Source organism: Monodon monoceros, unplaced genomic scaffold, assembly GCF_005190385.1.
Source record: "Monodon monoceros isolate NGI ecotype Baffin Bay Population unplaced genomic scaffold, NGI_Narwhal_1 Super_Scaffold_3, whole genome shotgun sequence".
NCBI lineage: Eukaryota > Metazoa > Chordata > Mammalia > Artiodactyla > Monodontidae > Monodon > Monodon monoceros.
Genome location: NW_021703780.1, coordinates 39,269,413 through 39,287,005, shown reverse-complemented (window position 1 = coordinate 39,287,005; position 17,593 = coordinate 39,269,413). Strand labels below are relative to the sequence as shown.

Sequence of the window (17,593 nt, the reverse complement as noted above, 5' to 3'; positions counted from 1 at the left end):
GCTGAAAGCCCTCCAGGAACTGATTGATACATGTCTTTACCCCAAGGACTGGAGTCCCCAGGAATAGTAATATCTCAGTAACTTGGATATATGTTTTCTTTTTCTGCTGTGAGCTAATCCCATGCTTGTCATGGAGTTCTGCTGCTAATGGAAATGGAAGGGGGAAGATGAGGGCTCTCTTTGTATTTCAGTTTGTTCATTCATTCATTCGACAGACATTTATTATCTGCCTACTGTGGGCACAGCCCTCGACTAGGTGTTGGAGCACAGAGATGGATAAGACACAGTCTGTGCTGTGTGGGATTTTGTGCAAATGCTTAGCTCTCTGTGGCTTTTATTTCAGTGTCTGGATAAGGTAGAGGTGGAGATGAAGACGTGTGAAGAGCCTCGGTCCCCCAATGGACAGTCTCCTATTGCCCTCGCTTCAGGGCAGAGGTTAGTTGCTTTGGGTCCTATTATTTCCAACATATTAACTGGTTCAGATCACCTTTTAATTAAAAAATAAAAACTTTATTATGGAAAATTTCAAACATGCACTGAAATAGAGAGAATAGTGTACTGAACCCCCATGCACTGAAGATCTAACTTTCACAATTCTCAACATTTTACCATTCTTTTTCTACCTTTCTTCTGCCACTTTATGTGTGTGTATGTGTGTGTGTTCGCACACTCTGTAGTTCTTATTTATTTATTTTTGGCTGTGTTGGGTCTTCGTTGCTGCACGCAGGCTTTCTCTAGTTGCGGTCAGCGGGGGCTACTCTTCATTGCGGTGTGCGGGCTTCTTATTGTGGTGGCTTCTCTTGTTGCAGAGCAGGGGCTCTAGGTGCGAAGGCTTCCGTAGGTGTGGCACGCTGGCTCTTGGAGCGCAGGCTCAGTAGTTGTGGTGCACAGGCTTAGTTGATCCGCGGCATGTGGGATCTTCCTGGACCAGGGCTTGAACCCGTGTTCCCTTTGTTGGCAGGAGGATTCTCAACGAGTGCACCATCAGGGAAGCCCCACTCTGTAGTTCTTTTTTTTTTTTTTCACTCTGTAGCTCTTGAAAGCAAATCCCAGGTGCCATATCATTCCACTTGTAAATACTTCTGTATTGTGTGTCTTTAACAGACAGGATTGAGAAGAAAGAAAAAACCCCACAGTACTATTATCACAATTAATAGAATTAATAGGGATTCCTTAATATCATCTAATACTTACTGCTTATTCAGTTTTCCTGAATTGTCTCTGAAATATTTTTTTACAATTCAGTGTGGCTCCACAGATCTCCACACCTTATATTTGGGGCTATGCCTTTTAAAGCTCTTTAACTCTGAACAGTCCCCCATCCCTACACTTTTTTATATATCATTTGTTCTTTGTAGAAACTGGAGTATTTCTTCTAAAGAATTTCCCACATTTTATATTTTGGCTGATTGTGTCCTTGAGGTGTCATTTTAAATGTTTCTTGTTTAATCTGGTAGTTAGATTTAAAGGCTGGATTTGATTCATTTGTTTGTTTGTTTTCTTGGTAAAAATACTTCATGAATGGTACCACGTATTTCCTACTGTAACGTAACGGGAGGCACATAATATTCCTTTGGTTAGGATTAATCAGTGGATTCAGATGATGTTGGCCTGACTTGTCCGTTATGATAAGTTCCTCATCCACCTCTTACCTCATGGTTTAAGGACCACTGATGATGGTTGTCTGTACATCTATTATATCATTGTAGGATAGAAAATAGAGATTTTTATAATTCTTTTTTCCTATTGCATTTATTAGTTTTGATTTTCTATGAAGAACTTTCTTTCACCAACTATTTGAAATACAGTTTGTACAGGAATGTCAGGATAAATGCTGGATTCTTTTTTTTTTTTTCTTAGCTGTGTCAGCACTTAGTTGTGGCACACGGGGTGTTTGTTGAGGTGTGCAGGATCTTTCATTGCAGCGCGGGCTCTGCCTTGCAGCGCGGGCTCTGCCTTGCAGCGCATGGGCTTCTCTCTAGTTGTGGCATGCAGGTTTGCTCTCTCTAGTTGTGGCGCATGTGGGCTCTGTAGTTTGCAGTGTGCGGGCTCAGTAGTTGTGGCATGCGGGCTTAGTTGCCCCGCGGCATGTGGGACCTTAGTTCCCCAACCAGGGATCGAACCCGCGTCCCCTGCATTGGAAGGCGGATTCTTTACCACTGGACCACCAGGGAAGTCCCTGTATTTTTTATTCATATACTGAATCTTGGTTCCTAACTACAATAATATAATAAATGATTTACTTTTTCAGTAGTTTCAAAAAATAACAAAACCAGTATTATAACTATCGATACGACTACTGAATGCAGTAGCTTTCTTTGTGTGTATGTGTGTTTTAACCTTATGATATATCCTATTAGGGATGTACTGTCAAAATACTGTGTTTTAGGGCTTCCCTGGTGGCGCAGTGGTTGGGAGTCCACCTGCCAATGCAGGGGACACGGGTTCGTGCCCCGGTCCGGGAAGATCCCACATGCCGCAGAGCTAGGCCCGTGAGCCATGGCCGCTGAGCCTGCGCGTCCGGAGCCTGTGCTCTGCAACGGGAGAGGCCACAACAGTGAGAGGCCTGCGTACCGCAAAAAAAAAAAAAAAATACTGTGTTTTAAAATTACTTGAAATCATTCTTCTTATGGTTGGATACCAATTTGACATACAGAGGCATTCATTTGTTTCATTTTTTTTTTTAAGACAGTATAAGAGCAGTTTTAGGTTTAAACAGTACTATTAACAGCAAGGTACAGAGGTTTCCCATATAGCCCCTGCTCTCACACATGCATAGCCTCCCTCATTATTGACATCCCCCACTGGAGTGGTATATTTGTTACAATAGATAAACCTACATTGACACATCAGAATCACACAAAGTCCATAGTTTACATTAAGGTTCACTCTTGGTGGTACATTCTACAGGTTTGGACAAATATATAATGACATATATTCACCATTATAGATTCATACAGTGTATTTTCATTGCCCTAAAAATCCTCTGTGCTCCACCTAGTCATCCCTCTCCCTGCCCCAACCCCTGGCAACCACTGGTCCTTTCACTGTCTCCATAGTTTTTCCTTTTCCAGGATGATTCCTTCTTTTTAGATTGCCTTCTTTCACTTAGTAATATGCATTTAAGGTTCCTCCGTGTCTTTTTAGGACTCTATATCTCATTTCTTTTTAGTGCTGAATAATATTTCATTGTCTGTATATACCACAGTTTATTTATCCATTCACCTATTAGGGCATCTTGGTTGCTTCCAAATTTTGACAATTATGAATAAAGCTGCTATAAATGTCCATGTGCAGGTTTTCCTATGGACATTAAGTTTTCAACTCCTTTGAGTAAATACAAAGGAGCATGATTGCTGGATCTGTGGTGAGAGTATGTTCAGTTTTGGAAGAAACCACCAAACTGTCTTCCAAAGTGGCTGTACCATTTTGCATTCCTACCAGCAGTGAATGAGAGTTCCTGCTGCTCCATGTCCTTGTCAGCATTTGGTGTTGTCAGTGATCTGCATTTTGACCATTCTGATAGGTGCATAGTGGAATCTCATTGTTGTTCTAATTTGCATTTCCCTGATGACATATGATGTAGAGCTTATAAGACACATGCTTATTTGCTATCTGTATATCATTTTTTGTAAGGTATCTATGAAGGTCTTTGGCCCATTTTTTAATTGGGTTGTTTGTTTTACTGTTGAGTTTTAAGAGTTCTTTGTATATTTTGGGTAACAGTCTTTTATCAGATGTGTCTTTTTCAGATATATTCTCCCAGTCTGTGGACGGTCTTCTCATTCTCTTGACCTTGTCTTTCACAGAGCAGATTTTTAACTTTAATGAAGTCCAGCTTATCCATAATTTCTTTCATAAATAACGCCTTTGGTGTTGTATCTAAAATGTAATCGCTATACCCAGGGTTATCTAGGTTTATTCGTATGTTATCTTCTAGGAGTTTTATATCAGTTTGTTTTAAATTTTTAAATTCTTTTTATTTTTTAACCTATGTAAAATTACATAGTTCCAAAGTTAAAACTATAACACAAGGCATGTTATATGTATGTATGTTTGTATTGTCCCCACTCTGTTTCTTACACAAAATGTAACATACCATAAACACTTTCCACATTGTTTTTTTCTTTTAAAAGTATATCCTGGAGAGCACTTCATAGAAGTATGTAGAGAGATATTTCTTATTCCTTTTTGCACCTGCAATATACTCAGTATATTTTATAGAGGCGTCATTGTTCATATAGCCAGTTCTTTGTTGATAGACATTTGAATTATTTCTAGGGTTTTTGCTGTTACAAGTAGTGCAGTAATAAATGACCTTGTTCGTAAGTTACTTAGTATTTTTCCAGCGTATTTTTGAAAACAGCTTTATTGAGGTATAATTCACATACTACAGAATTCATCCATTTAAAGTACACAATTCAGTAGTTTTTAGTGTATACACCATGTTGTGCAACCATCATCACAATCAATTTTAGAACATTTTTATCACCCCAAAAGAAACTCTATACCTATTAGCAGTCACTCTTCATTCTCCCCTGCCTTAGCCTTAGGCAACCATAAATCTGCTTTCTGTATCTATTCTGATCATTTCATATAAATGGAATCATATATTATGTGGTCTTTTGTGATTGGTGTCTTTCACTTAGCATAGCGTTTTCAAGGTTCAGCTATGTTGTAGCATGTATCAGTACTTTATTCCTTTTATGGCTGAATAATATTCTATTGTGTGGATATGCCACATTTTATTTATCCATTCATCAGTTGATGGACATTTGGTTTGTTTCCACTTTTTTTGCTAGCATATTTTGGGATAGATTCCTGGAAGTGGGGCTGCTGGGTCAAATAGCAAATGCGTGTATAATTTTGATAGATGTTGCTAAATTACCCTCCGTAAGGATTTTGTAATTTCGTGTTACCACCAGCAATGTTGTAAGAGTTCTTGTTTTCCAAGAGCCTTGCCAATAGACAATATTTTCAAACTTTAAGCTTCTTAGTTTTTTAATTTTTGGCTTTGTTGGGTCTTCATTGCTGCGCGCGGGCTTTCTCTAGTTGCGAGTGGGGGCTGCTCTTCTTTGTGGTGCGCGGGCTTCTCATTGCGGTGGCTTCTCTTTTTGCAGAGCATGGGATTTAGGCGCGCGGGCTTCAGTAGTTGTGGCTTGTGGGTTTTAGAGTGCAGGCTCGGTAGCTGTGGCGCACGGTCTTAGTTGCTCTGTGGCATGTGGGATCTTCCCAGACCATGGCTCGAACCCATGTCCCCTGCATTGGCAGGTGGATACTTAACCACTGCACCACCAGGGAATTCCAAACTTTAGGATTTTTGTCTAAAGATAACACATGGTATTTCTGTGTAGTTTTTTGGTAAGTTATATTGGAGTACACAAATAAGTGTATAGATTAATGATTCTTTACAAGAAGAAACAGACCACTTCCAGAAACCCAGAAGCCTCCTGCACCCTTCCTAGTCATACAAACCCTCAAGGATAACTTTATCCTGATTTTTAACACCACACGTTAGTTTTCCCTATTTTTAAAGTTATATAACTGTAATCACAAATTATGTCATCATTTGTGTCTACATACTTTAGCTCAACATGATGTTTGTGAAAGTCATCCATGTGGTTACATGTAGTTATCATTCATTCATCCTCATTACTGTATGTTATTCCATTATATGCCACAATTATTCATTCTGTTGTAGATGGACATTTGATTTGTTTGCAGTTTCTGGCTATTAAGCATACTGATGCTACATCAAACTGTTCTCTATCATGACTGTGGTGGTTGATACATGACTCTATGCATTTGTCGAAACCCTGGACGTGTACACCACAAAGAATGATCTTTTCTATACGTAAATTAAAAATATGTAAGAAAAAAGAATAGTGATGCTGTGAACGTTCTTATACATACCTCTTGGTGAACATATGTACACATTTCTGATTTGTATATATCTAGCAGTAGAGTTGCAGGATCATAGGCTGTGCATATTTTCTGCTTTAGTTCATACTGCTGGACAGTTTTCCAAAGTGCTTGTACCACTTTTCCCCCGGCAGTGTTGCTAGCACTTAGTATTGTCTCTCTTTCTATTTTAGCCATCTAATACGTGTGTAGTTGTATCACATTATGATTTTAGTTTGCATTTTTTTTGAGGATTTGTTTATTAGAATTTAAAATATCCTCTTTCACAAAGCATTGATGTATTCTGCCCATTTATCTTTTTTTTTTTTTTTTTTTTTTGTGGTACGCGGGCCTCTCACCGTTGTGGCCTCTCCCGTTGTGGAGCACAGGCTCTGGACGCGCAGGCTCAGCGGCCATGGCTCATGGGCTTAGCCGCTCCGTGGCATGTGGGATCTTCCCGGACCGGGGCACGAACCCGTGTCCCCTGCATTGGCAGGCGGACTCTCAACCACTGCGCCACCAGGGAAGCCCCCATTTATCTTTTGGGTTATTTTGGGGGTTATTTGTCTTTTTCTTATTAATTTGTAGAAGTTCTTTATACTGGAAACAAGTCCTTGTTTATATACATGTATTACAAATATCTTCTCCTACTATGTGGGTTCCCTATTACTGCTAATGTTACTTTTTTTTTGACCAGAAATGATTAATACAGTCCTTTATAACTATTTTTCCCTTTATGGTTAGCACTTTTTTTCCCCTACTACATTGTCACTTTTGTCATAAATCAAGTGACTCTCAGTGTAGTTTTTATTTATGAGTGAGGTTGAACATCATTTTATGTTTAATATCTATTTGCATTTATTTTTCTGTGAACTGTCCCTACTTTGTCCCGTTTTTATTGGGCTCTTGGTCTTTTTCTTCTGAGTTTTTTGAAACTCTTTATACGTTAGAGATATTAGCCCTTTGTGATATAAATTGCAAAGTTTTTTTTTTCCAGTTTGTAATTCCCAGACTTTTTTATCTCTTGTAATGAGAACTGTTTCACCTACATGTTAAGAATGTCTGTGTTTTCCACGTCCTGAAGGACTTTAAGGATGGCCTTTGTTCCTCTCCCTGCTGTTTCTGCCTCTCACTATAAAGCACAGCTATGCTCTTTGGGATAGATTTGACAGGGCAGAGGTGGGACTGTTCTTGACTAGATTTCACAGTATTAGACCTCATGCTAACCTGGCTGTACTTCTTTCCTCTTTTCACTACTTTTGCAGAGTATGTTCTGTCTTTGAAGATATTATAGAAACCTAGTGTTTCCTTTCTGTTGTTATAGCTCTCCTCAGACAATATTCAATATTTATTCAGGTAGTTTGTGGACTGTGAAAATATTTTTTTCAATTTATTCTTTCTAACCGGAGATTGTTTCCAGGTCAACTCTTTCTTTTATTCCATTCTTTAAAAAAAATCTCATCAGAAAGAGTACTACATGGTCATAAAAATTTTTAGAAATGTAAAAAATATAAAGCAGAAATGGGAGGAGAAAAATTTTTTTAAAGTCATCCACAGTTCGGGCTTCCCTGGTGGCGCAGTGGTTGAGAGTCTGCCTGCTGATGCAGGGTCCACGGGTTCGTGCCCTGGTCCGGGAAGATCCCACATGCCATGGAGCGGCTGGGCCTGTGAGCCATGGCCGCTGAGCCTGCGCGTCCGGAGCCTGTGCTCCACAACGGGAGAGGCCACAACAGTGAGAGGCCCGTGTACTGCAAAAAAAAAAAAAAAAAAAAGTCATCCACAGTTCTAGCATCCAAAGACAGGCGTTGTTAAGAGTCTTGTCTTATGTCTTCCAGTATAAAGAGTATGCCTACAAATTCCCTGGCGGCCCAGTGGTTAGGACTCGGCGCTTTCATTGCCAGGGCCCGGGTTTAATCCCTGATCGGGGAAATAGAATCCCGCAAGCTGCACGGCATGGCCAAAAAAAAAAAAAAAAAAAAAAAATAGAGTATGTGTCAAATCTCATATGATCCTGAATGTTGGTCTGCCTCGTTTGTTGTAGTGAGTATGGCTTTGCCGAGAAGGTGGTGGAGGGGATGTTCATCGTCGTCAATTCCATCACCATCAAGATTCACTCCAAGGCCTTCCACGCTTCTTTTGAATTGTGGCAGCTCCAGGGCTATAGTGTGAACCCCAACTGGCAGCAGAGTGACCTCCGCCTCACCCGTATCACTGACCCCCGCCGAGGAGAGGTGACAGCCCTGGCATTCTGAGAAGGGAGAATGGGGGGTTCAAAATAGGACTCATTCTTAAAGGATGTTATTCCTGCTTTGGGGATTTCCTCAAAGTCTCCCCCATTCTTGGGAACCCAAGAATCCCTTCTGTCCCGTGTTACTGTTACATCGTGTCCTCAATTATGGATCTCTGATCCACTGCCTTCTGTGGGTAGGATCCCAGCTGAGAATGGTGGGGGTCTCTGCCTTGCCAGTCTTTTCCCCTTGGACTTCCTGCCTCTTGATTAATTTCATCCACAGAATTAAGGGATTTTACTTTCTTTCCTCCTAGGTTTTAACATTTAAGGAAATAACTTGGCAAACACTTCGAATTGAGGCAGATGCTACAGACAATGGTGATCAGGACCCAGTCACCACTCCACTGAGGCTTATTACCAACCAAGGCAGGATACAAATAGCCCTCAAGAGAAGAGTGAGTGTGTTCTCTGTCCTCATGAAAACTTCCATCTTTTATTCTCCCAGATAGCATGGGAGATGGCGTTTCCTCCTCTTTGAGTGTTGCCCGCCCCTGGAATGACATTTGAAAGGGGAGGACCTGCAATTCAGTGTTGCACTGTATCTGCTAATGAGGAAACATTTCTACCTCCCTGTCATTTTAATTTTGAAAACCACGATTTTTACCTGTATATAGGGACACATAGGCAGTTGATCATTGCTGCTTCTTGTTAATCACAGAAAACTTTAGTAGTTTTGTAAGAAATTGACTCTCCACAGTGCTTGATACTTTCGTGTATTGGGGATTGAAAAGCCATCTCTGCAATTGGTTGGGCAGTGGTCACTTTGAGTAGTTGGGATGGTACCAGATGTTGAACCCTGTGTTCTATGTGACCCCTTCAGACCAAAGATTGCAATGTGATAGCCTCCAAGCTGATGTTCCTGTTGGATGACCTGCTCTGGGTGCTAACTGACTCACAACTCAAGGCTATGATGAAATATGCAGAATCACTGAGTGAGGCCATGGAGAAGTCAGCCCAGCAGAGAAAGAGCCTGGCCCCTGAACCTGTACAGGTTAGAGGTGAAACAGAGACCCTTGGTGGCAGTGGGGAGATGGTAGGCCGGACCTAATTCACACCTCCACCGTATGTGGAGCCTAGACTTTATTAGGCTTATTTGGGGGAATTTGTCATTCACTTCTGTAGGTACATAGGCTTTGCCTGTGCCTCTGATTTATTCAGTTATTCTGTTCTTTGGGTGCCTCTAGTGTGTTAGGTATACAGTGTTAGCCACTGGAAAGCCTCTTGTTCCTGTCCTTGGAACCCTTGCTATCTTAAAATATGGACTATAAACAAGTTATTACAATATGATGTGATAAGTGCTGTAATAGAGGTAAACACTGTGCCATGAGAGCACAAAGAAAAGGGATCCAACTACCTGGGCTGAAAGAGAGCATTTAGGGAAGACTTCCTGGAGGAGGTGTTTTAGCATCAGTCAGCTAAGTTCTAGGGGGGTGGGAGCTTAGAAGGCAATTCAAATCTCAGAACAGGACTCTGACAGTTACTAGATTAATTATAATTTGGCTTCTTGGAGTTTGGGTTATTTAAGTGGGATAGACCTACATGAGATACCAGGCGAATAGTTATGAGAAGGAAGGGACACCTTGTCAAATTGTGGTTTTCTTCAGGCTGAACTAAAGCTTAAAGAAAGCCAGCAAGGAGGCTGTCTGGGTCTGGCTTCTTGTTTCTCTCTGTCACATGTAGATCACCCCACCTGCTCCCAGTGCCCAGCAGTCCTGGGCCCAGGCGTTCGGTGGCAGCCAGGGCAGCAGCAACAGCAGCAGCAGCCGCCTCAGCCAGTACTTTGAGAAATTTGATGTGAAAGAGTCCTCCTACCATCTGCTCATCTCCCGCCTGGACCTGCACATTTGTGATGATAGCCAGTCCCGAGAGCCAGGTACCCCGTGAGGCCTAAGCCTGTGCAGGGTAGTCCATCACCGCCTGGAGCTCTGGGCAAAGCTTGGGGATGGAAGGCTGTTTTCAAGACTCTGTGGGGTATTTGTCTGGCTCCCCTTAATCACAGGCCTTCCTCAGGCCTCTGTGCTCCTGTGGCAGCTCTCTGTCAGCAAGTGCTCTTCAGCTTTTAGGATGCAGCAGAACTACCTGTGAGACAGTAAGACACAGGAGCTGGGCCTCTTCCCAGCCCCCACTAAATTGGAATCTTCAGGGGTAGAGCCCAAGCAGTGTATACTTTTTTTTCCCCTCCCCAGAGTCTTTTGGGCAATGCTAACCACCGGTATAAGCTTTCAGGAAAGTAAATTCAACTATAGGAAACCTCAGAATTTTCAGATCTTTGAGTCAACTTAAATAGTTATTATGTATAAATGTGTTCTTCCCAAGCAGAGGGGTTATGGTGTGTTCTTGTCATGCTTTTTCATTCATTAGAGCAATTTTTTTTTTTTTTTTAACATGATGTTCCCTAAATCACATATTAATTTAAACTGCATCAATAGAAGTGTGGGTTCCAGAACTCTGGAAATTCTTCTCTGGCACCTTTGTAGACCCCATTTGGAACTCTAAGCCTTGTTTTTGATGCTGTCCTTGAGGACATTAACAAAGAGAAAGCATCCCAGGAAGGGTGTGCAGATTGTTTAATGCTATGGAAACCATAGCATAGCAGGAAAGAGTTGAAAGACACAGGGATATTTCATATGAAAAAGAGTAGACACAGGATACAGGAGAGCCATCTTTAAATAAAGAGAGGGCGTTAATGCAGAGTGGAGTGGTCGTTAGGAAAGTCAAGCCCAGAGCCCTTCAGACATTGCTTTTATTTTGTGGTGCTCTAAGCAGAGCATAAACAAATAGCACCTGCTTTTTTGGCAGACATCTCTGCCCATTTGAGACTCACTAGAGCAACTGGTATTAAGTACACATACACATTTATTCAGAATGAAAAAATAATTGACTCATTTCTTTCCTTCATGAGCCTTAGGGAAATCACTTCACCTCTCTGAGTTTCTTCATTTGTGAACTTAAGTTAAATCATATCTTACTCATTTACCTCATAGGTTGTTATCAGGCTCAAATGACATAATATACTGAATTTGGAGGACATTAGTCATAGGCCAGTATTCGGTATTATTATTTCTCTGCTGCCAGTTCCTTCAATACTCTTTGTTCCCCCTCTACACCCCTCTGCCACCAGCTCTTGTTTTTAGATATCGTCCTATGGAAGCTTGTGTTCTTGCTGCCTTTTCCTCTCTGGAGGTTACGTTTGCTTCTTAATGAGACCTAGATTCATTTTCCTTGGGGAAACCTACTACCTTTTCTTTCTGGGACACCAAGCACCAATGCCTCTCTTGCTTTGCTATACCTTGGTCTTGAAGTGACTTCAGCCCCTCTCCACTCCCAATATGAAAGAGCTGAAAGGAGCAGTGACAGCGTAAAGATTGCTTTTGCCACCACAGGAAATAAATTGCTCACTGGTTTGTTAGCCACTAGTTCTGGAAGTTCTTTGCTAAAACAATTATTGTTTTGTTTGGTTGTTTCTTCCAAGTGTTACTATAAAGACCTTGCAGTTTTGTTTTGTTTTTAAAAATATTTATTTATTTATTTGGTTGCACTGGGTCTCAGTTGCGGCATGCAGGATCTTCGTTGTGGCGTGCGGGATCTTTTTCAGTTGCAGCATGCAAACTCTTAGTTGTGGCATGCATGTGGGATCTAGTTCCCTGACCAGGGAATGAACCCGGGCCCCCTGCATTGGGAGCGGGGAGTCTTAACCACTGCGCCACCAGAGAAGTCCCTGTTTTGTTTTGTTTTTAATCCTTTCAGAAATCTTTATTAAAAATACATTATTGAGGGCTTCCCTGGTGGCGCAGTGGTTGAGAGTCCGCCTGCCGATGCAGGGGACACGGGTTCGTGCCCTGGTCCGGGAAGATCCTACGTGCCGCAGAGCGGCTGGGCCCGTGAGCCATGGCCGCTGAGCCTGTGTGTCCGGAGCCCGTACTCTGCGATGGGAGAGGCCACAACAGTGAGACGCCCGCGTACCGCAAAAAAACCCCAAAAAACAAACAAACAAACAAAAATACATTATTGGGAGTTTCGTCCTTTTGCTTGATAAGGGCGTATAGCACTGTCCTCTTCATCTAACAGGGTCCTGCAATCAGAGGTGAATGACTAGCCTTCCCTGAAGCCCCCATGTATTTATTAAGCTAAGTGAATCTACTTGGTGGATTTTAGGGAAGTTTTGGATGAGATATTTTTATTTTATTTTATTTTATTTTAAAATAAATTTATTTATTTATTTATTTATTTATGGCTGTGTTGGGTCTTCGTTTCTGTGCGCAGGCTTTCCCTAGTTGCGGCGAGCAGGGGCTACTCTTCATCACGGTGCGGGCTGCTCATTGTCGTGGCTTCTCTTGTTGTGGAGCACAGGCTCTAGACACGCAGGCTCAGTAGTTGTGGCTCACGGGCTTAGTTGCTCCGCGACATGTGGGATCTCCCCAGACCAGGGCTCAAAACCCGTGTCCCCTGCATTGGCAGGCAGATTCTTAACCACTGCGCCACCAGGGAAGCCCTGGAGAAGATATTTTTAGATAGAGGGATAAATCCCAGCCAACCATACCCAGGTGTGGCAGATGACTCTGTGAAGGGGCAAGGAGCACAAAGAGTTCTTGTGACTTTGATTCTTCTCCTTGGATTTGGGAAGAAAGGGGAAGGGAGAACTAGGTATTATGGAAAGGGTGCTAAGATTCTCTGGAGTTGTCCTGTCCAATATGGCAGCCACTAGCCACATATGACTGTTGGGCACTTGAAATATTGGCTGATCCAAATTGAGATGGGGTGCAAGTGTAACATACACCTGGGATTTCGAAGATACAGTACAAAAAACGAGTGTAGAATACCTTAATAATTATTTTCATATTGATTACATGTTGAAATGATAATATTTGGAGTATATTGGTTTAAATAATGTGTAATATTAAAATTAAATTCACTTTTTTAAAAAAACTTTTTTAATGTAGCTACTAGAAAATTTTAAATTACTTATGTGGCTTATGTTACATTTCTATTGGATAGCATTGCTCTAGAACTCTTTGTCCAAATGGTAGCCAGTAGCCACATGTGACTATTTAAATTAAAATCAAAATTAAATAAAATTAAAAATCCAGTTCCTCATTTATACCAACAACATTTCAAGTACTCGTTTTAATCTATGGACCATAGAAGATGTCCATCATCACAGAAAGTTCTTTTGGATAATGCTGCTCTAGGGACTCCTTGAAGGCTACATCTGTCTGCTTTTTCATTAAGGGACACTATAGCCTTGGTATTGGAGGTGAAGTTATTGGAAACTTGGTGGGTAACTGGGGACGGCTTGGCTTGCAGTGGGGCAGCACTGTCTCTTAAAATCAAACTGGAGCAGCTCACCCTTCAGGCTTCTGGGAGGAGGAGGGTGGTTGATGTGGAAAAGAGGGTCATCTGCCTCTTTTTAGTTATCTCTCTCAGGATAAGGGCTGTGAGCCAAAGCTTTCTTCATCTCTCTTCAGGCTAGGCTATCCTTTCCCACCATCTCACTGGAGAATTTTAGTCATTTATGTACACTATTTACCATTTATGTGTCATATATGATTATGTGTTTATAATTAAATATGTTGATAATGGGTAATTATATTTGATTTCTATTCTAAACCTTATTTTAATATGTTCAGTCATGTAGTTTATTGTTCTTTTAGTTCCAAATAAATCCAATAGAGGGAGCATGGCTGTGAAACCCTCTCCCTCCAGTAGCCTAGGTCATGCATGTTCAACTGGGATGATATCTCCCCACAGCAGGTAAAAATCCACTCTTTTATTTTAAACAGATACATATTTATTGAGATATCATTCATACACCGTACAATTTACCCATTTAGAATATACAACTCAGTGTTTTTTTGGTTTTTTTTTTTTGCGGTACGCGGGCCTCTCACTGCTGTGGCCTCTCCCGTTGCAGAGCACAGGCTCCGGACGCACAGGCTCAGCGACCATGGCTCACAGGCCCAGCCGCTCCGCGGCATGTGGGATCCTCCCGGACTGGGGCACAAACCTGTGTCCCCTGCATCGGCAGGCGGACTCTCAACCACTGCGCCACCAGGGAAGCCCCTACAACTCAGTGTTTTAAAGTATAGTCATAGGGTTATGTGATCATTACTACAGTCTAATTTTAGAACTTTTTGTCATCCGTAAAAGAAACTCTGTACCCATTAGATGACAGTCCCCATTTTGCAGCTCTAAGCAACCACTGATCTTTCTGTCTTGACGTTTGCCTATTCTGGACGTTGAAAATTGGTTCTTTGGTGAGGGGTGGGGGTGAAAAAGAAATCTTAGATATAACAGTGCTTAACCTTATTGACAGAATTTTATTTCTTAGTATTTAATTTCTCTTATTGAGTTTTCTTGGGTATCATATGAGCAACACTGATGTTGAGTTCATGGAAGATCAGGGCTATAAACTATGGCAAACAGATGGCTGTGATTAGAGGACTTTATCTGTTGCTTGATCTCAAAGTCAGATGGTGAGAGGTGGCCTGTACATAGCTAGCAGCTGTCATTGGCTGCCTCATCAGTGTTGTTTATATTTAATCCTTAGTACTTTTGTGATTTGAACTTTGAGAATTAAATAAAAATAGTTTATATTTTATTATTGAGTTCTACAAATTGTTCAGCAAATCAATAATTTAATTAAATGTTGAAAAGGAAAAATATTGACACTATCTGAATATCTAGCACCTAGTTAAGCTAAAGTTATTTTCTCATGTTAAGCAAAAGTTAAAAGCTAACAAAATAATAATTTTAAGAAATTAATTTAAAAACTTTATTTTATTCAAAAATAAGTTTGAATAATTAAAATTTGATTATGTCACTATTATGTATTTATATAAATTACTAAATTACATATGTGATTCTATACATTATAATTTATATAAGAAATAAATTACGTTAAAAGTTACTCAGCAGGGCTTCCTTGGTGGTGCAGTGGTCAAGAATCTGCCTGCCAATGCAGGGGACATGGGTTCAAGTCCTGGTCCAGGAAGATCCCCCATGCTGCGGAGCAACTAAACCCGTGCTCCACAACTACTGAGCCTGCGCTCTAGAGCCTGTGAGCCACAACTACTGAAGCCCGCGTGCCAGAACTACTGAAGCTCATTCGCCTAGAGCCTGTGCTCTGCACCAAGAGAAGCCACCGCAATAAGAAGCCCACACACCACATTGAAGAGTAGCCCCCACTCGCCGCAATTAAAGAAAGCCTGCGCACAGCAACAAAGACCCAATGCAGCCAAAAATAAATAAATAAATAATATATATATAAAAGTTACTCAGCAGATATAGTTATAAACTTAAGTTAAATATTAATAGCTTTAAAATTTTAAATTTAACTTTTCACACTTTATTTTTTAACCTTTTAAAAAAATTTTTTGGCTGCTTTGGGTCTTCGTTGCTATGTGGTGGTCTTTCTCTAGCTGCAGCAAGTGGGGGGCTACTCTTCATTGCGGTGCTTGGGCTTCTCATTGCAGTGGCTTCTCTTGTTGTGGAGCATGGGCTTTAGGCGTGTGAGCTTCAGTAGTTGCAACACGCGGGCTCAGTAGTTGTGGCACATGGGCCCTAGAGTGCACGGGCTTCAGTAGTTGTGGCGCATGGGCTCAGTAGTTGTGACACCTGGGCTCTAGGGTATGCGGGCTTCAGTAGTTGTGGTGTGTGGGCTTTAGAGCGCAAGCTCAGTAGTTGTGGCGCACGGGCTTAGTTGCCACATGGCATGTGGGATCTTCCCGGACCAGGGCTCGAACCCGTGTCCCCTGCATTGGCAGGTGGATTCTTAATTGCTGTGCCACCAGGGAAGTCCCTTAACTTCTAACTTAAAAGAATTATTTAGTCTTTCTTAACCTGACATTGAATAAAAGGAATAAGCTTTATTCTTATTCTTTTTATGTATAAAGCACAGGTAGACATATAGTACATAAGATATACAGTATATCTGTGGTATTAAATTTCATGGAGAAGGGACAATTAGGAAAAACATAGCTAAACAGGCTCCTATGAGGTGGTAATTATGACAAAAAGGTTGAGCAACAGGAACACAGGTGTAGGTGTATCTCCTAATAGGATGGTGATTAGTCCAGAACCTTGGTGTGGTGATATCTAGAGTGGATGGAAATGACCCTCCTGGTTGTAGATGTACCAGCTTACAGCTAGAAGGTCCCATGGTATTTCCCTTCACCTGGAAATAGGATGGAAAGGATAGGAGGGAAGTGCAGAACAGGGTAGGTTAGACAACACACATATGTAGAAGAAATAGTCCTTGTTCTTACAGTTCTTAGAGTCTAGTTGGAGAGATAAGACAGAAACATGGAAAGTTCATTCATTTAGTAGGAATTAAATGTAAATTCAAGATAAACAATAGAATATTTGACTTATTGCAAAAAAATTCAGTTTATCTACACTATTCTGTATGTTTATAATGTCCTTGTTAGTGCAGTGTTTTTAGTGTTCCATGGTACTTCATATGTACAGTGTGTAATGGCAGTCTTATATATCACAGCTTTAGCTAAGATATGAAAGGAAGTAATATGGGTCCTGTTTTTTGGGGAGTTTGGCTTATGCCTCTCCAGGTGTTGTGCTGCGGGGCAGCAATACTAGTATTGCCAGGTTTGGGGGAACCAATCAATCAAGGTTGTCAAGTGTGCCTGTGGGAGACCTAGGACTGGAATTCCAGAATGCTGAGTTTTGCAGTTTCTTTTGTCTTTCCAGAAATCTGACAGCCATTTACAGAGACAGTGGAATACGCTTTTTAAAAAAAATCTTCTAGAGCATGTCCGTTGCAATTCAAAAGAGGAGGGCCTCAGCCTTGCAAATCACCTGACATCATGGCCTTTCGGCTACACTTATGTATCAGCCAGGCTTTGGAGCTGACCCTTAGGAGGACTTTTAAGTGCTTCAAGTGGTGTTTAGGCCTCTGTTTCTTCTGCTGCTGTTCACCTTTATTTTTCTTTGTAGGTGTCTCCGCAAACAGACTCATGGGTGGTGCAATGCAGCTTACCTTTCGCAAGATGGCATTTGACTATTACCCCTTCCACTGGGCAGGTAGGAGAATTCTGAATGGGTGCAGTTTTAGCATGGCCTAGGTATTGAGGCCATATGCCTGGGTTCATCCCTGACTGCCCAGCAGAAGGGTGCCAGGGATTGCAGCACATGCTCAGAGAGGTGTTGGCAATAGTCCTTTTCAAGAGGACATCTTCTGGAAACTTGCAGGGTCCACTGTTGATGAGAAGCAGTAGGAGGGGAGGCAGTGTCTGAGATGTTGCTTTTGATTCTGTGCTCTACCCCTTACTTGCACTAGTTTTAGAGCCTCTCCAGTGGTCCATGGTCAAAGATGGCAAAAGTCAGCAGCTGGCCTTTAGGGAACCCTAGGGAAAAATCACATATAGAATCCAGAAGAACTTGAGTGCT

General features: G+C 41.5%; 1 protein-coding gene across 1 annotated transcript in view; it reads left to right on the top strand.

Annotated features, from left to right (window-relative positions):
* UHRF1BP1 (UHRF1 binding protein 1) overlaps nt 1-17,593 on the top strand; it is a 54,142-nt gene that overhangs the window by 17,891 nt on the left and 18,658 nt on the right. Inside the window, exons 4-9 of the mRNA XM_029242553.1 lie at nt 344-435; nt 7,943-8,132; nt 8,446-8,586; nt 9,012-9,182; nt 9,872-10,064; nt 17,141-17,227. Coding sequence (XP_029098386.1) covers nt 344-435; nt 7,943-8,132; nt 8,446-8,586; nt 9,012-9,182; nt 9,872-10,064; nt 17,141-17,227 — 874 coding nt within the window. The remainder of the gene's footprint in view (nt 1-343; nt 436-7,942; nt 8,133-8,445; nt 8,587-9,011; nt 9,183-9,871; nt 10,065-17,140; nt 17,228-17,593) is intronic.